Raw genomic sequence first — 24,799 nt, forward strand, 5'->3', positions numbered from 1 at the left:
GGGCCGTGCTGAGGTGGCATCTGCGAAAGTTCCTCCTGCGGGTGGCGGATGGTGCCGACTTCCAGGACTCCGCGCAGCACACGCCTGCCGGTGTCCCCTCCGCCCCTCCGCCTGGTGGCGGCCCGTCTGAGACTTAGGCTTGGTGGCTTTTGGCCCGTCGGCATGTTAACGTTTATCACGTTTGGTTTATGGGTCCAGAGAAGTACTTAAGAAAATTTCCTTTGCAAGTTAGCTGTGGGGATCAAAGTAAATCATTTTAATTTTGGAAGAAGAGGGGAGAAGTCCTGGGTTTCAGCTGCAGGGGTTTGGTTCTCTCTATACCCAGTCCTGCCTGGTGGGTAAAGCTTGAGGTTCTCATTAGTTGGAGGTAACATTCTCTCTGGGCTGTTACTCAAGAGTTCTCTCTGCAAAGATGTGTCCTTTTCATGTGTAATTGGCAAAACATCACAAGGAATCAATTTATGCTTAGTTTTAGAAGCCAGAAAGTGTAGTCCTTCACTTACAGGTTTTTCAGTTGTGCATTTGTTCAGAACAAGTTTCAGGTGGGACCCACGTGTTTCTCCCGTGTGGGGTGGGGGAGAAGACTCTGGGCTCCCACCCACCCTCCTTGTGTAGCTCTGCCTACTGCGTGCTCATACTTCCAAGTGTGACTTTCTGCTGTGCACATGGACACTTGAGAAACAACACTGGGAGTCCAGGCTGAGGACAGTTGGAGTTTACCTCGGGTGGACCCGAATGCCGTGGGCAGGGAAAGGAGTTGAAAGCCACCACAGGCTGAAGGGACCGGCCATCCTGGGAATAACTGAAGTAGCAACTCAGCCTCATGCGTCTGGAGGAGTGTCATTGGGAAGAGAGGGTGGCCTTGCTCTATGGCCAGAAGGAGGAGCAAAGTTGTCGGTTTAGCACAATGCAAGACTCACTGTTCTGACAGCTGCACGGAGGGGAGCTAGGTGGCGCAGGTGTCACGTGGCTCCTATTGAAGGCCGTGCGGCTCCTGTCTCTGGTGGTGGTCAGAGATGGCTGTGAAGGGATGTTTTCCAGTCCGCACTTGAGCAACATTTTAGATCAAGTGAGAAACTGTGAAAGCAGCTCTCTGGCCTCTGTTTTTCGGGGCTAAGGTCTCCTGAGGACTTAGAGAGCACGTGAAGGAGCTGGAGTGGAGAGGACCCCAGCCACCCTGTGCGTGGGAGATTGCAGAACGGCCTCCGTGAACAGAAGTCAGTCTGGGAGGGCTGTCTGTGAAGGCAGAGCTGGAACCAGTGGGTGAGGTCAGTACTGACCTTCTGTGAGGTTTTACCCCACAGTCTGCGGTGGGGCTGAGATCTGATTTACACAGGGGTCGTCAGATGCATATTTCAAATGGATTCTTTAAGGTGAAGTTTTGAGAAATTTATAAGAAAAACGAGCCTGGCTGGTGTGGCTCAGTGGATTGAGTGCCAGCCTGGGAACCAAAAGATCGCTGGTTCAATTCCCAGTCAGGGCACATGCCTGGGTTGCAGGCCAGGTCCCCAGTAGGGGGCGCTCGAGGGGCAACCACACACTAATGTTTCTGTCCCTCTCTTCCTCCCTCCCCTTGTGTAAAAATGAAGAAATAAAATTTTTCAGAAAAAATGAAAGCCTTATTAGATGTTACCAGATTTAATCCATTCACATAATCTATTCAGCTGTGACATTTCAGATTCAAAAATTCCATTTACAATCTGGAGATATGAGGCCTAGGATGTCCTGTCAGACCAGTCTGGTCCACTCCGGAGTGAAGGTCCACTCCGTCCTCTGTGGCCAAGGGCCTGTGCATGTGCCTGGCATCAGAGGTTCTGCACAGGTCCACGTTAGGCTCAGCTGTTTGCACTGGGTGGGTGCCCTGTCTTCAGTCTGACCAAAGGGCTGGCGGGGGTTGACTTCTGAAAGCTGTGTGAGCAGTGTCGGAAGAGGCCCCCAGGAGCTCTTGCTGTCTTGTGTGTGACACCAGGTGCAGGGTGGGGATTGTTGGTTGCAGACCCGCGTCTGTGGACTGCTGCAGGGGCTGCTTGTACGCCTGCTGCTGGGCCCCGAAGCCCTGCCTTGTCCAGGAAAGCCGGGTGCCTGGTGGGTGGCAGCACAGGGGAGGGTGTGGGTGGTGGCGTGGTGATGTGTGTGAGCGTGGCTTGTTGAGGGTGGATGACAATGGGTTTTAGAAGTGACGATGCTTGGGACAGCCTGGAGTGGGAGGCTACTCAGGTGGAAGGTCTCCCAGGGACTGTGAGAAACATCAGTTGGATCCCAGGGCCCCAGCTTCACCACCAGTGTCTGGACATGGAGCACCTCCCTCTTGTGTCTGGACTGGCCGAGTGCCGGCTGATTGGACACGGGCCTCCCACGGGCACGTGCCCTGGCTGCCGCTCAGACCCACTGGGTGGGTGTGCTGCTCTGATGGTGTGACTTTTGGGAAAAAGGCTTTTTTTCTTCTTTGTCTCAATCTTTAAAACTTGCAGGTTAGAATTAGTCGGAGATAAATTCCTAAAGTATTTTGGTCAGTTTGTTTCCTCCATCCCCCATGGCCTAAGATGCACCTGTGTATCAGGTAGGACTGGGACCCCAGAGCGGCTCTGACCTGTGGTCTTAGCACTTTCCCCATGTGACTTAAGCCCTGAACTTAGAGATATTTTAAAATCCTGAGGTGTGGCCCTGGCCAGTGTGGCTCAGTGGATTGAGCACCGGCCTGTGAACCAAAAGGTCACAGGTTCGATTCCTGGTCAGGGCAGATGCCTGGCTTGCAGACCAAGTCCCCAGATGGGAGTGTGTGAGAGGCAACCAAACACTGATGTTCTCTCCCTTTCTCCCTCCCTTCCCCTCTGTCTAAAAATAAACGAATAAAATTAAAAAATCCTGAGGTGCCACTGGCCCCCACATCTCAGCTGGGACGACGGACCCTTTTAAAGCTAGTCTCCTGATAGGCCTCCAGTTGCCGCAAAGTGTCTTCGCTAGCTCCCAAGCTGTGCGTCTTATAGGGTGTTCTGTCGCTGTAGTCGCTTCCCCACTCCTGCCCCGTCACTAACCTGCCTCCTCGGAAGTGCCCGCACTCGTGGCAGTGCGCAGAAAGCAGCAGGAATGTGACCTGGAAGCCTCAGTGTCCCCAGGTCCCCTGAGGCAAGCTGACCCACACCTTCTTCGTTCCCAGAGTGTTCTCAAGCGTTCTCCTCGGCCTTCCTCAGACGGCCGTGGAAGTTCTCCCCAGCCCGCTGTTTGCTGGCCTGGTTTCTGAGACCTGGTAGATTAGAAGGGGCCAAAGGACCACTGGAGACAGCAGCTCTCAGCCACCCTGAAAGGCTGAGGGGCCCCGAGGTCCACAGTGTACGCTGCGTCCTTGTATCTGAGCCTTTTCCTTCAGGCTCAGGAGTCAGAGGCAAGAGGTGAGAAAGAACGTCACCACACAGAACAGCCCATCAGTTCTGTGAGGATTCTTCAAAGTGGTTACATTTAAAATAAGTTTTGGTGCCTACGGAATCACTGCCTCAGTGTCCTTGGAAGTTGCCCTCTCAAAGTTGAGATGGTTCGGATCTTACTGGAGTATGTTCTTTGTGAAGCTAATGGTCTCACGGCGGGGCTGCCCTTGTTTTCCAAGAAAGTTGTAAGAGTATTAGTAAAGTGAGGAACGCTGTTTTGACTTTTCTGGTTGGCAGGTAAAGGAATCTGGTTTGTAGAAGACAGATAAATAACTTTTCTCTGGTTTTCTCCTCGTTTTCTTTCCTTTCCGGTCCCACACCAGCAAAAGCTGGCAGGCTGACAGAAGTGGCCTCAGGACGGACTTTCTGGCTACTGACCGTTTTGCTGGTGAGTTGGGCCGTCCTGTCTGAACGCCTCCCATCCCCGGGCTGGGTGTGCACTTGCTTCCAGTGGGTTTCATCCTGGAGCGTGTGACACGCACAGTGGTGCCGGCTGGCCCCCGTTTGGTCTTCACTTCTTCGGTGGGGACTGTGTTTGCTCAGGGTGATCCGGGTGTGGGCAGTGCTTCTCTGTAATGCAGAGCTTAATTTTCTCGGACTTGGGGAGTGGTCTAAGTTGTAAAAATCATGCAAGAAGTCACTCTTTTGTTAAATTACTTGGCCCTCTTTTACTTTGTTGCCAACGTGGCGCAAGACACTTGCTGCATAATTGTGTGCAGAGAGGGACTCTTCCTTATTGTGGCAGCACGGGGCTGACCTAGAGTTGGAGGCGGAAGCTAACACCCCTGGCCTCAGTTTCCTGTGAGCCCTGTTTTCCCAATAAGGGACCTGTGGCTTCGAGAGCCTGGGTCCCACGGAGCCCCACTGAGTACTGAGGCACTCGGGGGAAGGGCCCCACTCCTGCCCTGGCTGAGGGACTGTGTGCTCCAGTGGCAGGCTCCACCTGCTACAAGTCCCTCCTGGACCTGGGCGATGGGATATTGGAGAACAGGCAGTTGGCATACCCAGGAGCACCTCACCACCCTCCTCCAGGTGGTCCCTGTTGCTGCCCCATTGTTGCTGCCGAGCAGCTCTCCCCACAGCCGGCGCCTCGGCCTCACTGGTCCTTCAGGTCTCTGGGCCCCAGATGAGGGTCTTGCCCCTGCCACATGGTTGGCTGTTCAGTGTGGCAAACTGTACAAGTGTCAGGAGGGCTCTGGACGGACAGACGGACAAAACAATGAGAGAGAAGGCTAGGACAGCCCTCAGGTATCGGTGTGTGTCACTGGGTCAACACATGGTGGGTGCCAGTTGGCCCGGCGGGTGGGGTGCAGGCTGTCCCAGCAGGCCCTAGTCCTTGCAGCCAGAGCCTCTTGTCTGCTCAGCCACAGGGCAAGGGCCCTGCTTTCCCTGAGCTTTTCTTCCCATGGTGAGCAATTGGATGTCACCTTACATTCAAGCTTGTAAGTGAAGACAGTACGGTGTGGTTTGCTAGTAGAGAATTAAACCTTGGCTGGAAGTCAGCTTACCAGTCTTGGGGGCAGGAGGGAGCTGGTTCTGCTGACTTTTTCCCGTCTCCTCGTCCCCAACGCCAGTGACTCACCCGGACGGTGTGTGGGCGCACCATCAACCATGAGCTCCGTTGCAGTTTTGACCCAAGAGAGCTTTGCTGAACACCGAAGTGGGCTGGTTCCGCAACAGATCAAAGGTGACAGCCTCACACACACCCCTCTGAACTCTTGGGACAACGTTCCTTGCACGCTCTGGTCTGGTCTGTACAACTGCCTCTCACCCTGTCGTCTGGGGTAGCGTCAGGGCCCAGCTGTCTTGTACAAAGGGTGGAACTGGCCAGGAGTGGTGAGTGAACCTGGACACAGTGAGATTTAAAATGTGGTCGACTTTCCGGAAAGCCGATGAGTTTGACCATTGGTGGTTAATGGGATTCTGTGTTCAAAATTGCTGGGCCCAGTTGTGTTGAGCCGAATGTGGGCTGTGGAAAACCCAGAGCAGTGCCGGGAGCCCCCCTTCGGGGTGAGGGCTGGGCCCTGGCCTCGGGGCCCCCGAAGCAGCCGGCCATGACTAAGAAGCCCTTCTTGGTGCATGCCTAAAACCCTGTCATCTCCACATCTCTTCAGTGTGGGAGGGAAGGCTGGTTACTTGACGCTCGTTCTTCCCTTCAGAACCTGCTCTCCGTGTACAACGGCAGGACAAGTTGGTCTGTGTACCAGATTTCCCCCTAGAACCCTTCTGTGTTTTGATTCTCACTAGAAAGAGTAGATTACTCTACTCCAGGTTGTGCCAAACATTCTTAAGTTTTCTAATAACCGAATCAGCTCTAAAGTTTAGTGATTAAGAAATTCACTGTGTCAGTCACTCGGGCCACCTTTCAAGTGCTGGTGTCCAGGCTGGTACAGAACTGGTGCTGGGATGCTGCAGCTTCAGCTGAGTGCCTGCACGCTGGCTCTTTCTCACTGACCCCAGCAACCTTTGGGGTCCATTTCATATCCCTTCCTGAGATGAGAGATAGACGCAAGGTAGTGACAGAGCCCGAGTGCTGGACAGTACTGTGCGTCCTTACTGGCATTCCAAGAACTGCACCACACAGCTAGAAATGGCGAGCCCTGAGTCGGGCGCCTCCCTGCTCTGGGCTCACACCCGCTCACAACGGGTTGTCTAGCCCTGCCATTGCCAGACACTGTGCTTGGCCGGGCACGTGGGCTGATCCCAGCAGTCACACGCCTGCTGTCACATAGTCACACGGCTGTTGGGGTGAGAATGTGAATGGTGAAGATGGGGGCAGAAGCAGTAGTGATGAGGACCCCCATTTCCAGGGCTTGCTGCTACCCGTGGAGGGTGGGGAGTGGTGAGAGCCCCACGGGATTTCTCGTCAGCATTGTGCACCAAGAGGCTGTGCCTGGCAGCAGCTTTGCTTTGTTCTGCAAATGTAACAGCCAGTTCTGCCCAATGTTGTCCTGGTTGTGATTTTTTTAAACACAGGATTAGAAGACTCTCGAGGACAAGGCCTGCCTCAGGGGGCTCACCCCATCAGGGGAGGAGTGGGGTGCCCAGTGTCTGAGCTGACCCTTCACAGGGAGGCTGCGAGGGCAGGGGCCTTACCCTCAGGTTCAGAGTTTGGGCCCTGCGGTTCATTCGCCAGACCTGGGGGTGCTGGGCCTGGTGACCTCCCAGGGCCTTTTCCTATCATGGAATGAGCGTGTGGGGCGCTGTCCCTCGGGCAGCTAGTGTTCTTTTTCGGACTTGAACCTCCGAGTGTTTGTTCATCTGATATTGAAAGCAGTGTGCTTCCTCTTGATCTGTGTTGGCTGGCCCAGTTGCCACTTTAAATTCGGAAGAAGAGAGTGACCCTCCGACCTACAAGGATGCCTTCCCCCCGCTCCCGGAGAAAGCAGCTTGTGTGGAAAGTGCCCAGGAACCTGCAGGGGCCTGGGGCAACAAGATCCGGCCCATCAAGGCTTCCGTCATCACTCAGGTAGGGGCATGGGAACGCAGCTCCTCTTCACCGCCCCCGCCCCCAGGGCCCCTCCAGGGAGCACACTGCCCTCCTGTTCCCCTGTGTCCCCAGCACCCAGAAGGGCCAGGTCCCCTTTTGTCATCAGCCCACTGCAGTTCCGTCTCTGCCCCAACTCTCAACCCTGCCTCGCCTTCTACCCTTTCCCACCAGCTGCTCCAGCAAGGCCTGACTACCCTCCTGCGGGAAGCAGTTTCTTCCTCTGCTTCCTGTCACACCTTTCTCCTGGCTTTTCCCCCTTCCCTAGCCTGTCCGTGGTCCCTGAACTCATGTGAACGCTTCCTGAGCTCACAGCAGTCGTTGTGCTGGCAGCGCCCTGTGCTCTGAGAGGGCGCCTCCCCTAAACCCAGACCCCTCCAGCAGCATCCTGGTCTTCTCTTGTGTCTTCTCCCTGGTGGTCTGATCTTGTTAAACACACTGCTTAGTGAGTCACACTCAGCCCCATCTCCACAGAGCAGTGGGGGCACCCGGGCTGGCAGTTAGGTGTGTCCTCCTGATGACCCCTGCTCTGCGGCAGGGCCGAGGCCTGGGCCCTCTTCCCGCCTCGTAGATGCGCCCTGTCATGCTCAGACTGCCCCCGCCTGCCTTTGAGCCTTTGCCCTCTCTCTTCCCCGGTCTCCCCTCCCAGCAGGCCACTGTGTCTTGACTCTTCAGGAAGGTCCTTCCTGGCCCCACTTAGTACTGCCGTTGCACCCACTCCCGCCCCACGCTGGCTCTTACCTGCTCCTCTGTCTTTGCCTGAAGGTCAGCCTCCTGACCGTAGGCTCTTCCTGCTTATGTCTTCGCTGCTCTCTGGCCTTCCAGTTGTGGGGAGGGGGCAGCATCTAGGAAACAGACAGATGTCAGTATTTAGTGCCTAGGTGCATGTCCTTTCTTCTCCTCTTGATCTCCTCTTGATCTTTCTTCTCCTTTGACCTTTTCTGAGCAGGTGTTCCACGTACCCCTGGAGGAGAGGAAATACAAGGACATGAACCAGTTTGGAGAAGGTGAACAAGCGAAAATCTGCCTTGAGATCATGCAGAGGACCGGTGCTCACCTGGAGCTCTCTCTTGCGAAAGACCAGGGCCTGTCCATCATGGTCTCTGGGAAGCTGGATGCTGTCATGAAAGCCCGGAAAGACATTGTGGCTCGGCTGCAGACGCAGGTGGGTGTCCCCCAGCCTGGTCCCGAGTGGACGCACTCGGACTCTCCCACCAGTGGGCAGGTTCTGTAGTTCAGAGGTGGGACAGCAACATTCAGAGCCTCTGGGCATTTTTAGTGACAAACCACTAACTAAGTAATCGAACTGGGACACCTCCTATTTGTGCTTTTGGGGTGAAGAAACCAAATGAAACTTGAAAGCTGTCTCAGAATTTGAGGCCTTTAAAAGGAGCTGCGCTCACGAGGCAGCGTAGCAGGGGCACACGGACAAACGGCTCCAGGTACAGACCAGGCGGAACCGGGCAGGGCCTGTGCTGTTAAGTGCACCTTTCCAGGCCCAGAGGTAGGAGGTTACAAGTTCACATTTTGTGGGAGTTCAAACCAGTTTTAAGGTCCTGAGCAGCCTGAAACCAGCACTGGAATTTATTTGGAAACCATCAGAGTGAGTGAGAGAGGCTGTGGTCCTTTCTCCAATTCTCTTGACAGGTCGTGCTCTTACGGGCTCAGTCAGAGCCAGAGTCCCTTGCAGGGGCCGCGCTAGCACACACAGTGGAGAGGACTGGGTCCTGCCTCAGCCACATGGGGCCGTGGAGCAGTCCCGAACCCTGCGAGCTTCAGGGAATTAAATCATTAAGTTGTTGTTAAGGGAAATGTTGTGTGTGAATTGCCTCCTATGGTGGCTGGTGTGTAGTAACCTCTCAGACTTTTGCTGTTGTGTGCTCATTGGTGTTTGAATATTTTGTGATTGAGTCCTGGGCGGAGAGGGGACACTGGGAAAGCGTTCATCCCTGGTGTCCCTCCTTCTCCCTGGCTGCCGCCTCCCTCCCCTGTTTACATTAAAGCAAATTGCAGACACATATTCACCTGTAAGTAATTCAGTGCGGTGTAACTCACTAAAATTAATAGTAATTTCTTCATACCCCCCGTTCCACCCAGTCCGTACATGACCTACCCTTGCGGTGTGCACAGGTCACAGTCCACATGCGGCCTGCCCACCGTGTGTGCTTGTCCGGCCAAGAGTCTTTCTGACTTTAGCAGTATTCCCCCCTTTTCTGAATGCCCTTGGCCTTGGGGACAAGCAGGTGTCTGTCATTACTTCCTGTGAATTGGGAGGAAAGGAGGGCTCGGGGCTCCGTCACTTTCACGTTCACCTTGTTTGTTGGGAGAGAGAGCTTGTGGGTGGTGCTGTGTGCTTGGCGCTCCTTCCAGGATTGATCCGTGGGCAGAGGTGTCTTCAGCCGAGCCCGCGAGCCTGTGCTGAGTTGCTGCCTCAGGCATCACTGTGGCCACCTGCTCCGTCAGGATGGGGCTTTCTTGACTCCTCCACTACCCCTCCCCCACACCAGCAGGTGGTCTTCAGGGAAGAGCTATCCTCCTGGGCCAATGGAGTGGGGAGGGCAGGACAGGTAATGGGTCCTTATCTCCCTCCTCACTTTTAGACTGAGGTAGCCCTCTCGCACCTTCACTGGTGAGCCACGAACCCTTTCTGTGTCAGTAGGTCTTCTGAGGGTTTATAGTCGTTCTTTAAGCTGAAGTTGCCTCATCATCAGCCGGTGGATGGGCCCCTCGTGGTTGGCTCCCTGCAGCTTTCCAGCAGGACCCTCCACCTCCATTCACTTCCTGATTTCTAACAGAGACCTGTTGACTGATCTTGACCGTGTCCTTCCACAGATCTGAAATCTGCTGATTGTCCAAGAATTCTTGACATTGGTAGTGGGAAGTTGCTTTTGAGTTCAAACTGATCCTTCTAATTAAGGTGGAGGTTCGTGGGTTTTACAGGCACTTGAAGTCATTCTTCTCTCTGCTTAGGTCGGGCTATCATCTTGATAGGTGGTTGGGTTCATTTGCTTTAGTGTGTTTTCCACTCTTGAAAGTTACTTGAACGTTGGACGACTGCAGAGCTGTGCACCTGGTCTCCAGAGCTGGCCTCTCGGCCCCGCTCCTGCCCTTCCGGCTGCTGACGTCCTTCAGTCTTCATCGGACCCTTCCTGTTGGGGTTGGGGAGGGGCAGCAGAAGGGGGCTCACCATGGACTCTGTCCGGCACCTGGCTTTTCCTGCCCGTTTTCTGGAGGCGTCTGTGTAGCAGCACATGGCGGCTTTCCTCACTTCCGCACCCCGCCGTGGGACCCAGCGCTCTGAGCTGCATTCCGGCATTGGGGCAGCTCCCCACCCTCTGCTCCGGGCCCTGTTACAGGGAAGACCTAGTGCATGTGCTGCTTCCTGTTCACCCAGCGCGTTGGGGGCTAGAAGAGAGGTGGCTGGGTCAGCAGGCAACAGCGGGTATAATTTGCCAGGACAGCCAGGTCCATCCCCCACGGGGGGCTGTGCCTTCGTGCTCCTCCGTGTCCCTGCACCCTCCTGCAGTCCTGCTGTGCCCAGCCTGCGCTGGTGTTTCGGGCTGAGAGGCAGCTGCATGAACTCTGTTTTGCACAGTTTGTTTGTTTTTTTAATGAAGATTTTATTTACTTATTTTTTAGAGTGAGGAGAAGGGAGGCAAAAAGAGAAAGAGAGAAGCATGAAACAGTTGCCTGTAATCCCCAACCGGGGACCTGGCCTGCAGCCCAGGCTTGTGCCCTGACTGGGAATAGAACTGGCGACCCTTTGGTTTAGGGAAGGACGCCCACCCACTGAGCCACACGGGACATTGATTTACATTGTTCTGATGGGCGGGACTGAGCATCTTCTCCTGCTTTCTCTGTACTCTGTTCTCTCGCCTTTTTCTATCAAGTTAAAGTCCATCTGGCTCACTGTATTAAGGCTGCTAAAGTCCCTTATCGGTCGTATGTTATCAGTAATGTTTCCCTGTTTGCCATTTGTGTTTGCTCTCAGGTTCTGCTCCATGAAAGTTTATTAATGTGTAGGAAAACTCATCGAACACTTTTACTTTGGTCATTGTCACAAAAGTATTTTTCACATTGGGGTTTGTGGGAATGTTTATTCGTATTTTCTCTGGTGCATGTAAGGGTGTTCTTACATCCCAGTTCCTGCCCGATGTTTACGGTGTTCACGGAATTTATCATGAACGGTGCCAGGTCCATGTGCAGTCTCACCCAGTTCCATGTGGCTCTCAGGTTGTCAATACCATTTTAAAGGAATCCCCCCACCCCCCGCCGATTGGAGTGACTATTGGGTGCTAGATGTTTGTTCCCACGTTTCCCCGTCTGGCCCGTTGGTCTCCGTGTGTGCGGGGACTCTTCCTGTTCTGACGTGGTGGCCATGGATGTTATGTGTAGCGGTCCTTACGATCCCTCCGACACTGCTCTTCTTCAGGGTTTTCCTGTCTCTTGTGTTCTTTGTTTTACTTGCAAACTGTATAATCAGCTTTTTGCTCACAGTTGCCTTAGGCCTTCTAAGGGATGTTTGTGATTGCTGATGCCCATAGTCCACCGTTTTTGCAGGCTTGAAGTCCAGCCACTTGGTTGTCTTTCCCTTTATTCTGCCTGCCGGAAGTGAGCGGCCTTTTCCCTCACGTCTTCTGACCAGTAGTCTTTAGCTAAGTGGTAGCTGCTGGTGTCTGGATTCCAGTTCAGCCTCCCTGTTACTGACAGTAACAGAGCAGCAGTTTCCCAGGGCTCCTGGCCATGGGGTCAGGGGCTCTTGCTGTCCAGCCTGTGTCCTCTCCTGCAGGGAAGGTGCTAGTGGGGGTCAGGTCACGTGGGCAGCTGTGGGGCTGCCAGCTGTGTGTTCTGTCTTGTTGGGAAAGAGAGGGGCCACCCACCCATGAGTGGGCCTTCGCAGCTTGCCGTGCTGTTCGGCGGTCGGGGGGAGTCCGTTGATTTCCATTTTCCTTGAGATTTTTATTGTGGGTGGGTTTAAATTCTGTGGAGATGATCATTTTTGTCTCCTCAGATCTAATGATATGGTGAGTTGTATTAATGGGTTTCCTAACATTTAACCATTTTTGGAATAAACCTTCCTTGATCAGAATGTGCCAGCCAGCAGTCTCAGCTTCTGTGCTGGCTAGGGAGGGAGGCCCTTTCTTGTTGCCTCTGTGATGAGTGACATGTCCATCGTCGGCACTCGGTGTTCGGAATGAAAACCCTCAGAGGAGGGGGAAGCTGGCCGAGCTGTGATTTTCTGCCGGGACAGTGGTGGAAACCTTAATGGCTTTTCTTTGTTTTGTTTTGTTTCTGTATTTTTTAAGCTGTCTTAGTAGATGGCTGTTTTCTGCACAGAGTTAGAAAGACTAGAAACCTCCCTTTTCCCCCAGTTTTCTCTGTTACCTCGGGAAGTTGGTTGGTTTTTGGTAGTTTGACTCGTGGGATGAAGGGTTTGGATTGTTTCCGTTTCCTTCACTCAGAGGAGTTGCCGGTTTTAACTGGTTGTAAAGGAGGTGGGGAGAAAAGGTTATTACCAGTTACTGGGCTTATGTTTGAAAAGATGGCCCAGCACTCCAGAGACAGAAGTTAATCTAGTCAGTCAGCGTGTCCCAGCGTGGTGTTAGAGTCACTGGCATGGAAAACAAGACATGTACTGGAATGTCCCTGTCCTCGCGTGGCTTGTGGCCAGGCTGAGGGGAGGCTGGACAAAGAATTATTGCTAAATAATTACAAGAGTTGAAAGTGTGACCTGAGGCCATGGGAATATGTCGCACTTGACCTTACCCTTGATTGGGGGTCAGAGCAAACATGCCCAAGAAGGGACTGTTTAACCTGCAGCTATTGTAAAGGGTGGTGAGGGTGGGCTAGACAAAAACTGATGAGAATGGCTTTCCAGCCCGAGAGAATATCGTGGAAAAACACACTTTTTCAGAATCTACAAATACTTTTGTTTTCTTTGGTGCTATGCCTGTTGTAGGCCTCAGCAACTGTTGCCATTCCCAAAGAACACCATCGCTTTGTTATTGGCAAGAATGGAGAGAAACTACAAGACTTGGAGCTAAAAACTGCAACCAAAATCCAGATCCCACGCCCAGATGACGCGAGTAACCAGATCAGGATCACGGGCACCAAAGAGGGCATCGAGAAGGCCCGCCACGAAGTGCTGCTCATCTCCGCCGAGCAGGTGAGGCTGCTGCGGGTCTGGTGTGCGGGCGGCAGCCTGGCTCCCGACGTTAGAAGGCCCCATCTGTCCTCACATCGGGCCCCAACCTGTGCCCATCTTTGTCCTTTGGTTTCCAGGACAAGCGTGCTGTAGAGAGGCTCGAAGTGGAGAAGGCATTCCATCCCTTCATCGCTGGGCCTTATAATCGACTTGTCAACGAGATCATGCAGGAGACAGGGACCCGCATCAACATCCCCCCGCCCAGTGTCAGCCGGACGGAAATCATCTTCACTGGGGAGAAGGAACAGCTGGCGCAGGCTGTGGCTCGGATCAAAAGGATTTATGAAGAGAAGGTAGCAGTGGGAGCGGTCTCCGTGGGCAGGAACAGAGAGCGCTGCCCAGCCCTGCTCCTCGCCCGACTCTGGACAGCGGGCTGAGCTCTGGGGGGGCTGTCCCCACCATCCCCGCCGCCTGGGCTGGATGTACTGCCCACAAATGGCACCTCTCTGGGGTAGCTGTCGCCTCCAGTTGGTATTGGTGACTTCAAGGGCTGAAACTTGTCCCTTAATTTGGGGAGAGGGCTTGGTGTTTGTAGCTCTTCCAAATCTGGGCTTAACTTAAATTGCCAGGTAATTCTTTTGAGGAGAAAATCCAACCCTTGATTAGTGGGGTTTCTGGGGATTGGCTGGTCTTTTTCTTCCCTTCCAGGGGCTCAAAAGCTATAGCCTGGGCCCTGTGTCCTGCACTCTGCCCTTTGGGGGGCAACGTTCTGTCCCCACCAGCCCCACCTGTGCCCTGCTCTCTGACACCCCGACGGTGCTCTTACTTAGAAAAAGAAGACCACGACCATCGCGGTGGAGGTGAAGAAGTCCCAGCACAAGTATGTCATTGGGCCCAAGGGTAACTCCCTGCAGGAGATCCTGGAAAGGACCGGCGTCTCGGTGGAGATCCCGCCCTCTGACAGCGCCTCTGAGACCGTGATACTCCGAGGCGAGCCCGAGAAGCTGGGGCAAGCGCTGACTGAGGTCTACGCCAAGGTAGCCGCCTCCCGAGTGGGCCTGGGGATGGGGCCATGTTGGGTTGTGGGCTCTCCAGCCCCTGAGCCCTGCTGAGCGACCTGGCTCATGGTTTGTTTCTGGGTTTTCCCAGGCCAACAGTTTTACCATCTCCTCCGTCTCGGCTCCGTCCTGGCTTCACCGTTTCATCATCGGCAAGAAGGGGCAGAACCTAGCCAAGATAACTCAGCAGATGCCGAAGGTGAGGAGGCCTGCTGCGTCGCATTGGCCTCGCATCCTGTTGTCTGTTTGACCTTCCTTTTGGGTTTGCTGTGTATCCTGTTGGGTGCCTTCGAAGACTGGCACAGTTCTCAAAAATTAGAATAAGGTTTTCTTTTTAATGTCTGTCATTCTTTCGGTCTTTTTAACCAGAGAAAATTTGTGTTGCAAGGTTTGATGACTATCTCAAGAAACACCTCATTTACTTAGGGCATAACAACTCCTACCAGTTACGTCTGTAAGTTCGGAGGCGCAGTCTGTCCGGGAGGTCTTTTCGGTTTTCCAGAGGAGACAGTAGCTCCCGGGACCATGAACAGGGTAGAAAATACCGGGGGATGCACGTCGCACTGTATTCCTGTTCTGCGTGGGTGCCGTCTCTGTTCACTCTGCAGCCGTTTTAAGATCAAAGTCCTCGTTCATACCAATAGGCTGCCCTTCTGGGTCCCACGTGGGAGTCTCCCACGAAGTCCTCTCTTTACCTGGTGTGTTATAAATGGGGACAATGGCCTTGTCTGAGGACCACTGTCGGGCAGCTGTCCCGGGGTTGAAATTCCTGGGGCTGGCGCATTCTGGGTGCAGCCAGCAGGGAGGAGGCGGTCTGCGGTTCGAGCAGCACAGGACTCCTGCTGTCTGGCTGTGGCTTGATGGCAAGCACGTGTGGAGGACTGTGCAACCCCTGTGTTTGGGGGAGGGAAGGTGATTAGACCACAGCGTTCAGCACCAGTGTGACAGAGTTGTCCTTGGGCCCCTCTGTGGCTCTCCGTGCTGTGGACATGCACTCACATGAAGAGCGAGGGTCGGCCACTTCCCTGGGGAAGCCTGTTGGTCTCAGAGGCTGCTGCTGTGCCTGTCCCCACAGTCCCTTGCTCTGCTGTGGCAGGTTCACATCGAGTTCACAGAGGGCGAGGACAAGATCACTCTGGAAGGCCCCACAGAGGACGTGCGCGTGGCCCAGGAGCAGATTGAGGCCATGGTGAAGGACTTGGTGAGGCGCCCGGGCGCACAGTCCGTGCTGGAGAGCTGGGGGTAGGGCTGCCATCCTGCTGCGGGGCAGGCAGGCCTCGCGTGGGTGAACACAGAGACAGGAGGGCGGCTGGTCAGTGAGCGGTGGGCTCTGAGATGGTTAGAAGCTGGCCTGAGTCCCAGAGGGGCACAGAGAGAGACCGTATTTTGAAGGAGGGTCTTTGAGGGGGCCAAGCCTGCGGCAGCCCTGACAGAGCAGCCAGGATGGGCAGTGACTGCCGGGCTGGCCTGTGGCTCTGGCTGCCTGGCCTCACGCCCCGGGGCTGTGCTCTGTGCCACTGCAGGTTCACCGCATGGACTACGTGGAGATCAGCATTGACCACAAGTTCCACCGACACCTCATTGGGAAGAGCGGGGCCAACAGTGAGTCGTGGGGGGTGGGCTGGCAGAGGCCACCAGGCGTTCGACTGGGTGTCCTCACCCAGGTGTTCATTCGGCCTGGAGGTGAACGTGATCAACCAGGTCAGTTCCCTGAGTCACCACAAGGGCCATGGCAAAGGCAACCCCAAGGGGTCGTCTGCCACGTTTCAGCCAGAGCTGCTGGGCCCTCACCCCTGACCCCTGACCCAGGAGTCATGTTTCTAGACTCATTCCAAGTCACGCAATGCAGGGAGGGATTCTGTTGGGCAAACAGTAATATGTGAGTCCAGGTACAGTGTTGGCCCTACCTGTGCCAGGTAGGTAGCACAAGGTGAGACGGCATCAGAAACGTGTTAGGTGAGCTCGGTGTGAATTTCAGGATGTTTTAAATGCTTTCTTGCTCAGTTTAACTGCATGGCCATCATGCTTATCATAGTACTTACCAGTTCCGGAAACGACCCTATCTCACCTTTGGGGGCCGTTGTGTATACTGCGGTCCTGGGTCCTTCCCCGGGCTTTAAGGACCCCATGCTCCCTGCCCCAAGTAGGCACGAGCCTCTGTGCATGTGCCCTCTGCGGGGCTCACCCTGTGTGACTCGTTGTGTTCAGAGTACGCGTTTGCTTGGTGCCTGCTTTACCAGGGGTCAGTTTGGTGTCCCAGGGGCATTTTTTTTTTCTTTAAGATTTTATTTATTTATTTCTTGAGAGAAGGGAAGGAAGAAAGAAAGAGGGAAACATCAATGTATAGTTGCCTCTTATCTGTCCCCTACTGGTGACCTGGCCTGCAACCCAGGCATATGCCCTGACTGGGAATCGAACCAGCGGCCCTTTGGTTTGCAGGCCCATGCTCAATCCACTGAGCCGCACCAGCCAGGGCCCCCGGGGCGTTTTAAACAGTGGTGGCGGCAGTGCACGTGCTTGGAGCAGCTCTGGCCAGCGCTCACCTGCACGCACAGCTCGGACCATGCACACACCATCAACTTGCTTTGTTCCCTGTGTTTTGGTTAACTTAGTGTTTTCTTAAAAAGTGTGAGGAAGTGCAGTGTCAACATTAATTTCTGGGTTTCTGTTCATGAGGAAATAAGTGTGGGTCCACTTAGCGTGTTTTAAAAAATTGTGTATGTTCTGTTTCCTTCTGGTTCAGTGTACAACCCTTGTTTTCTTTCACAATCTAAGATCTGCCACACAGCTTCTGTCCGTGGCTGCCCAGTCCTCCTCTGCATGTCCAAGCACACTGGCTGAGGGCTGTCTCGGGGCCTGGAACCCACCCTGGTCACCCTTACACTCAGAGGGCCAAATGCTGGCCCTGTTACTCGTGATAAGCCTTCTCCAGGGTGTGGGCACTGCGTTCTGTTCAGAGAAGGTACTGGAGGAGGGTTTTCTGCTTCCACCTCTCTTGCAAAGACAGTGAAATCCTGGTTTGTGTGTGAGCTGACAGTGGGGTCTCGGGCAGCGGCGTGGTGTCGGTGGGGTCTGAGGTGGTCAGTAGGGGTACTTTCCAGTTAGTGGGAGGGCTTCTGATTTTGTTTGTTTGTTTATTTCAAGAGAGAGATTTTCTTGATATATGGTTCCCAAACTTGTCTCCACATTAGAAATACCTGAGATCTGTCAAATACGATGTGTCTTCTCCATCATCTATAGGTTCTTGAAATCTGTGACATTAAGTGAAACGAAGTTTAGAAAGCCAATTTTATCAGTGGCTAATGACATGAACCAGAGTTAGGTCCTATGACGTATGTCTGGTCACAAAAACATCACCAAACTTCTAAATAAAGACCCAGAAATATTTCTAATGTTTAACATAAAAAAAAAGATAATTTTCTTTTTACGCACTCTTTCCAGTTCAGGGTCATGGGTGGCTGAACCCTGTCCCAGAAGCCCAGGATGCAAGGTGGGACCCACCCTGGAAAGGACCCCCTTCCATAGTAGGGCCACCCATACCCACAGAGACAGGAACAGTATAGACACACAGTGTTCCCCTCCAAGCACGTCCTTGGGATGCAGGGGATGGTGTACAATCCACACAGGCAGTGGCCCTGCTGGGAATCAGTGTTTTCTTCCTGCTGCTCACCGTTGTAATAGAAGCACATGAACAAAATGACGCTGTGTCTGAAGCCCCAGGCAGACTGCAGACCAGCTGAGTCCCGGGTTCTGCGTCTTCCTGGCTGCAGTCATTCAGAGCTGCCAGGCAGTGCCGCCCGTGGCCGGCCCGTGGAGATGGTGCCCAGCTTGGGCTAGAGGGTGGGCAGTCTTGCTTTGGGGGCCTTGTCGTCCTTTGGGGGGATGGCTGGCTAGGTTCTTTGGGGCTTTAGCTGAGTTAGTCATACTAACATCAGACATTGGTCATCTATAACAGACCCTGAGCCCAAAATGTTTCCTTTTGTGTTCCTAAGTCAACAGAATCAAAGACCAGTACAAGGTGTCTGTGCGCATCCCTCCTGACAGCGAGAAGAGCAACCTGATCCGCATCGAGGGGGACCCGCAGGGTGTGCAGCAGGCCAAGCGGGAGCTGCTTGAGCTCGCCTCCCGCATGGTGAGCCCTGAGCTGGGTCCTGCGGAGGCATCTCACAGAGCGGCAGGATCGGCAGGCGCCATCCTGCTGGGCCACCTGCTGTGCTGGGTTCTGGGGCTCTGCAGTGTGGGGCTCCAGGGGCCTAAGGGACTTTCCTGCATTCCTAAAGGCACCAGGTGGCGTGCGTGTGTCCCAGGTTGAGAGTCCCTAGTGTGAGGTTATCTACAAACAGGAGGGAGGGAACACAGTGAGCCTTATTCCCTGTGTTCAGACTAAAGTACTGTGCTGCCCTGGGCCTGCTGCCAGCATGCCCCAGAGTCAAGTGCAGAGAACCTTCCAGCAGCGAGTCTCAGACTGGGCAGCATGTGGCTCACCTGGTGCTTTTGAATCCAAATGAACCCAGCACTGCCCAAGTGCTCAGAGCTTAGCACGAACACGTGCAGACTGTCAAGAAAGCCACCGCAAAGTAGGGCTTCTCCTCGTCAGGGCAGGGACCAGCCCCAGGTTGGCCGCCCTCACCCGGGGTGTTCTCGGTCGCGTCTCCCACAGTGCCCACACTGGGGCCCCAGGCAGAGGCCAGCCTTGGGGCAGGACTTTTTGCTCCTCAGTGGTAATCCAGGTAGGGCGCAGCCTCCACTGCCCTTTGGCCTTCTCTGAGCTCACTCCTCAGCCTGGAGTGTCCTGGGTTCTCCCTTCGTCAGTCAGCTCTCATCCTGCAGCCCAGGGTCCCTGGCTTAGGAATATCTTGTTACTAGGTTACTGAACCCCATTTCTCTGTCGACCTGATGCCAGTCTGCTCCCAAATTCTTTTAACCTGTTCAGTTGGTGGGTAGGTTGCCCTCCACCCCTGCTGGTGTGGTCTTCTCATGTTTTAACAGGCCCTCTGGAGGAGGTTGCGGACCACGTGGGTCCAGTGCCCCGTGGTCAGCCACTCTTTCTTTGTAAGGCTCACGGGGCAGTCCTCTGAGCCTCCTTGTGGTGAGCACGGGCTGCTCCCTGTGTGCTGAGCGCCAGGCCTCCCTCAGCGTCTGGTTCTTGTTGAAACACAGGCGCTGAGGGGGTTGCTCTGGTGATTGTGGCTACTGCAGTCACACTCTTGGTTGTAGGGCTCGACACTCAGTTTCTCATTGCGCCTCGCCCAGGGGGACAACACACTCCCAGGGCGGCGTGCGGTGTGGCGGTTGTTTGAGAGAGCAGGTGTCTAGCTGGTGCTGTCTACTGGCCAGTGCGCCTGCCACCACCTCCCTGCTGCGCAGAGAGTCCTGGGGCTCCAGGGGCCTCCTGCTGGGAGGGGGCTGCTCACCTTGCTTGGGATAAATAACTTCATTCACTTCAATTGTACCCTCAGGAAAACGAGCGCACCAAGGATCTCATCATTGAGCAGAGATTTCATCGCACAATCATTGGGCAGAAGGGCGAACGGATCCGTGAGATTCGTGACAAGTTCCCAGAGGTACAGCCTCCCAGCAGCCTCACCTCCCTAACCCCCTGGAGTGGCCTGGGGGCCCTGGAGATACGTGATGTTAGGGAATTCTCACCAATAATTGGACTTGGTCTCCTGGTGATTTATCCTAGGTTATCATCAACTTTCCAGACCCAGCACAAAAAAGTGATATTGTCCAACTCAGAGGCCCCAAGAATGAGGTGGAAAAGTGCACAAAATACATGCAGAAGATGGTGGCGGATTTGGTAGGGGACGTTTTCCATCCTCTGTTGTTGGGGAGGGGATGTGTGCATCAGGACTCCAGCTCCGGGGAGCACACTGGGGTGCTGGGTGGGTCTGTCGTCTCCGGGATTTGGGACAAAGTTGGGGTGCCACCTCTTCATATCTGATGTTTAGATAGCAGAGATCATTACAACTTGAGTGTCCATGGAGTTAAAGTGGGGAGATCCCTGTGTCCCAGGACAGGGGACTTTGTTTCCTTCAGGGGTCTTCAGAACCTGGAAATGAACCATCCAGTGAAGAGAGAGACTTGGACAAGCAGTGTTGTTGATGGGTTGTTCTTTCCTCAGACCCGGGAACAAAAGAGGGCATTTGGTAGGGAGACCGCCAGTGGCCCTGGGCGCTGCAGTAACAGGCGGGCTCGCACGCACCTTGTGGCCTTCTGGGGAGTGGGGCTGGGCAGGCTTCCCTGTACCTGGGAGCACTGGGATTCCTGAGAGCAGCCGGGTCTGTGTGTTCTGAGCTTGCTCCTCAGCCTGGAGTCCTGGCTCTATCCGTCCCAAGCTGCTCTTGTCCTGGAGGGGCCGCGGGCACCCTTTTAACCTGACACCCTGATGGGGCGCCTGGCCAGGCTCAGGGCGCCTGCATCCGACAGGTTGTTAGGAAAGGGTGCTTTGCACTGTCAGCTCTGCAGGGCCAAGGGCGCTGGTTGTTCACGGCATCTCACCCACCCTGGTGCCAGACCTCTGGAGGTCAGACAGGAGAGGAGAAGTGAGACAAGTCTGTCCTTCCAGGCTGCCCTCAGGAATGGAAGGGACACCAGCATAGCAGTTAACCAGCCGTGTCTTCTGTTTTTAAGGTGGAAAATAGCTACTCAATTTCTGTTCCGATCTTCAAGCAGTTCCATAAGAACATCATTGGGAAGGGAGGCGCCAACATTAAAAAGGTGACCAGCCAGCTTGCCCCCAAATCGTGGCTCTTTTTGTCCTGCCGCGCCCCCCCCCCCCCCCCCCCCGCCCCCCAGTCCTGTGCCATTCTGGCTTTAGATTTCGTAGGATGGGACTTGCTTCCCTGCCCGGGCTCCCTGAGTGTTTCATTGGGAGTCGCTGCTCACGCTGCCTCTCCTCATAGATTCGAGAAGAGAGCAACACCAAGATCGACCTTCCAGCAGAAAACAGCAACTCAGAGACCATCGTCATCACGGGCAAGCGGGCCAACTGCGAGGCTGCCCGGAGCCGCATCCTGTCCATCCAGAAAGACCTGGTAACGGGGGCCGGGCAGCTGGCGGGTGGGCTGTGGCCTGGGCTTGCATGCGGGCAGGCGGCCGTGCCCTCCCGGAGGACGCTGGCCTGACCGCGGCCTCTGGCGGTGCTTGTGAGGGTCCTGAGTGGTGGTAGCAAGTTTGCGTGCTCGGGGATCGTGGTGTCCTGACAGGGCTACGATTGTTTTTTTCAATTTTTGAAAAATCACCTAAGAAAGCACATACTTGTGCAGCATGCGTGTATGTCCGTGGAAGCACCTCTACGGTCAAGACAATGAGCTCCTCCACCCCTGCAACAGCCTGTGCCGCTTGCGACGCCTCTGTCCCACAGCACTTCCCCGCCGTCCCGTCCAGCCCGTCTGCTTCGCCACAGCAGATGGGCCGGGATTGTACAGGTTGTCTCCGAGAGTCATAGAGTCTCCTCTGGAGTCCAGCTGCACTCGCTTCGCACGGTCACTGTGAGGTTCATCCGTGTTGTTGGGTGGTTCAGTGCGTTGTTTTAGTCACAGTGTGACAGACACACAGCCTTGGGGACACTGGGGATGACGAGTCGGTTTAGCAGCAGACACCCCACAGTTACAAAGCGTCTCCCTGGCACTGAGAACACTGAAGATCTCTCTCAGCAGCTTTCCAGTGAGCGACACAGCATCGTTAAGTGTAGTCGCCATGCTTACTCGACACCCCAGGACTCAACTTCCTAGCTGGGAGTTTGTGCCTCTTGAGCTCCTTCGCCTGTTTTGCACCCCTCACTCCCCGCCTCTGTCAGCTACAGCTCTGTTCTCTGTGAGCTGGGCTGTGTGCTGCTCTCTCTTTATTGCTGGCTAATGCTTCATTGTGTGGGTAGATTATCTGCCCTTTTGCACGAGCTTTGCAGTTTGTGTCTTTCAAGGGGTTTATATAATATTCTAAGTTGTTGAATTTATGGTTATAGAATTTTTCATGATCGTCCCACGTTGTCTTGGTATTGTTCATAATGATGTCTCCTCTCTCAGTCCTAATACATAATTTGCACCCTGTAAGACGACCTCCTTGTGCCCCTGGTAATGTTCTTTGCTCTGAAATCTTATATTACGGTGGCTTTCTTTTAGGCAACTTGCTTTTCTCCTCAGTCTCACAATCTCTGCTTTTTTTTTTTTTATGTTCTTTTTTTCTTGTGGTGAGAAATCTTAATCTACTCTTTTTCTTTTTTTTAATCCTCACCCAAGGACATGCTCACCGATCTTAGAGAGAAGGGAAACAGATCTTGGGGGGCCGGGTTGGGGGGAGTCAGAGAGAGAGCAAGAGAGCGATTAGTTGCCCCGACAAGAATCAAACCTGCAGCTGAGGTGTGTGCCCTGCCCGGGGTTCGAACCTGCAGTTTTTTAGTGTGCGGGACGACGCTCCGGCCAGCTGAGCCACCCGCCAGGGTGACAGTCTCTGCCTTTTAAATTGAGGTGTTTACAGTTAGTTGTATTAGTGATTATATCTGTTTATTACATGTTATGTGTTTTATTATATGCACTTACTAAGTGTAATAAATTACATTTAATGTGGTGGTTAATGTTTTTTATTTTTGAATTTGTGGTGAAATATACATAGAATTTACCACCTTAACCATCTTTCAGTACATGCTTCCGTGGCACTGAGTGCCCTCAGGCTGTTGTACAACCAGCACCTCCCACCCCAAGCACTTCTTCATCTTCCCAAACAAAAGCTGTCCCCATTCATTAGTAATGGTGGCCTGTCTGTCCCCTCTGCCCGGCCCAGCCTCCTGCATGTGGTTATAATATGCAGCTGGGTTTCTGTCCCGTCCGTTCCGTTCTCTTTGGCTGCCGTCTTTTCCATCGAAGGCGGCTTTGGTTCCTTTTGTTGCCTTTTTTGACTTGTGCCACTTGTGCCTCGGTTGGTTGCTTTGGGGTTTGGTGCACCTCTTCCCCGGCGGGGCCTCCCCCATCCAACCCCGTGCTCTGTCATTGTGCCTCTACTTCACGTGTTATAAGGCCCACAACACTTCGTAGCCTTTCTGTTTAAACGCCCAGTTGTTTCTTAAGGAGATTTAAATAATGAGAAAACACTTTTACATGTTCACCCATCTAAATATATTTTCTGTACTTCCCGTACACCCCTCCTGGCCTCCGTCCCACCATCTGACTAGCTCAGCTGCTTCCCAAGTGTCAGAGGGCTGGGCTCGCACCTGCCAGATTCACTTCTTTCACTTAGAAGGTAGAGCTTATGGGGAGAGTATGTTTGATTTTACAAGAATCTGCCAGGCTGCCTCCCCAGGTGGCTACACTGTTTTGCATTCCCACTGGCGTGAGCCCGTCCTGGGGCCCCACACTTTGGTTGCTGGTTCCTCCCACCAGTACTTGAGATTCTGCTTCCCTGTCCCCTCACTCACGTTGTTCCTGACGAGAGAGCCGATGTACCCTTAGCCTTGCTCAGCTGCACAGACTTGCCTGCCTCTGGCCTTTTTTTATTTTTTTATTTTTAATTGTATCACCAGCTTTGTAGTTTTCTTCACATTTCTTTGCTTGGAGTTGATTGAACTTCTTGGATATTTGAGTTTAGAGTTGTCACCAAATTTAGAAAAATGTGGGTCATTACTTCCTAATAGCTTTTCTGTCCCCCCTCCAGGGACTCTGGGAGTTAGGCGGTGTGACGTTGCCCTGCCGTTCCTTGACGCTGTTTCACCTGGGTGGGGAGGAGGGGTGGTACTTTTTCTCCGTGAATTTCTTTAAATCCACTAACTTTCTGCAATGTCTGATCTTTCTGTAACCCCGTCTAGTATGTTTTCCATTTCGGACACTAGTCTCACCTGTAGAAGTTCAATGTGAATTTGTCGTTCTTGCTCCTGACGTGCTCAGTGTTCTCCTTCAGCTGCTTGACCGGATGCTGTACAGTGAGAGCCCTTCCCGTCCACAGGCCGGTCTCTGACTCTGCTTGTTCCCAGGTGGCTCTCTTTTGTTTTGTCCTCATTGTGGGTTGTTGTTTCCTGTTTCTTTGCCCATCCAGTATTTTTTTTATTATGCCAGACATTGTGAAGTTTATTATGATGGATTCTGGTTATTTCCGTGTCCCTGTAAGTATCTTTGTGCTTCGAGAAGTCACTTCGAAATAGTGCACACTCCTTAGACTTGTCAGGTGGGGTCGCAGCGCTGCTCGTCCAGGCTCAGGTGTCCCTGCTGGAGGTGAGATCCTTCTGAGCCCTGTGCCTGGGTCCTGTCGTTGCGGACCTGCTGGAGCTGCGGTCCCATGCCCTCCAGCTCTGCTGCTGGCCCTCCCCCCTGCCTGGGCAGTCTCCCTGTGTATGGACCGGGCTCTGTCCATGTTCTCTCTTCTTGGGCGCTAACCCGCCAGCTCCAGGTGTCCTGCTCTCCCTAGACCGTTGGCTCTGTGTCCCTGGTGTGGGGCTCAGCCGGGGCGGTATAGGGCCCCCTTGGATGCATCCCGTCTGCAGCATCTCTCGCACCAGTGTCTGTGCAGCCGGTGAACACAGTCTCGTTGACTCCTTGTGACTGGAGGCCGAGTCCTTGCTCACAAGTCTTTAGCAGGGGAAGGCTGATCATAGATCTCAGGTATGTCTCTGTGGCTCACGCCCAGAGGGCCTGAAGGAACAGCACCGTTTTATGGTCTGACATCGTGGCTTCCCTTCTGCACTGTGTCTGCCACATGT

At 53.9% G+C, this 24,799-nt stretch overlaps 1 protein-coding gene across 3 annotated transcripts in view; it reads left to right on the forward strand.

Annotated features, from left to right (window-relative positions):
• Window positions 1–24,799, forward strand: part of HDLBP (high density lipoprotein binding protein) — a 50,669-nt gene that overhangs the window by 14,661 nt on the left and 11,209 nt on the right. For all 3 annotated transcript variants that reach the window (XM_071220761.1, XM_071220762.1, XM_053919323.2), the window contains 15 exons: window positions 3,746–3,810; window positions 4,997–5,109; window positions 6,734–6,891; window positions 7,859–8,074; window positions 12,869–13,075; window positions 13,192–13,407; window positions 13,885–14,091; window positions 14,204–14,311; window positions 15,209–15,313; window positions 15,636–15,714; window positions 18,105–18,244; window positions 19,572–19,676; window positions 19,799–19,912; window positions 20,746–20,832; window positions 21,018–21,149. In XM_071220761.1, coding sequence (XP_071076862.1) covers window positions 5,034–5,109; window positions 6,734–6,891; window positions 7,859–8,074; window positions 12,869–13,075; window positions 13,192–13,407; window positions 13,885–14,091; window positions 14,204–14,311; window positions 15,209–15,313; window positions 15,636–15,714; window positions 18,105–18,244; window positions 19,572–19,676; window positions 19,799–19,912; window positions 20,746–20,832; window positions 21,018–21,149 — 1,950 coding nt within the window. In that variant the 5' untranslated portion in view covers window positions 3,746–3,810; window positions 4,997–5,033. The remainder of the gene's footprint in view (window positions 1–3,745; window positions 3,811–4,996; window positions 5,110–6,733; window positions 6,892–7,858; window positions 8,075–12,868; window positions 13,076–13,191; window positions 13,408–13,884; window positions 14,092–14,203; window positions 14,312–15,208; window positions 15,314–15,635; window positions 15,715–18,104; window positions 18,245–19,571; window positions 19,677–19,798; window positions 19,913–20,745; window positions 20,833–21,017; window positions 21,150–24,799) is intronic.

The sequence above is a fragment of the Desmodus rotundus genome, chromosome 2, assembly GCF_022682495.2.
Source record: "Desmodus rotundus isolate HL8 chromosome 2, HLdesRot8A.1, whole genome shotgun sequence".
In the NCBI taxonomy this organism is placed as follows: domain Eukaryota; kingdom Metazoa; phylum Chordata; class Mammalia; order Chiroptera; family Phyllostomidae; genus Desmodus; species Desmodus rotundus.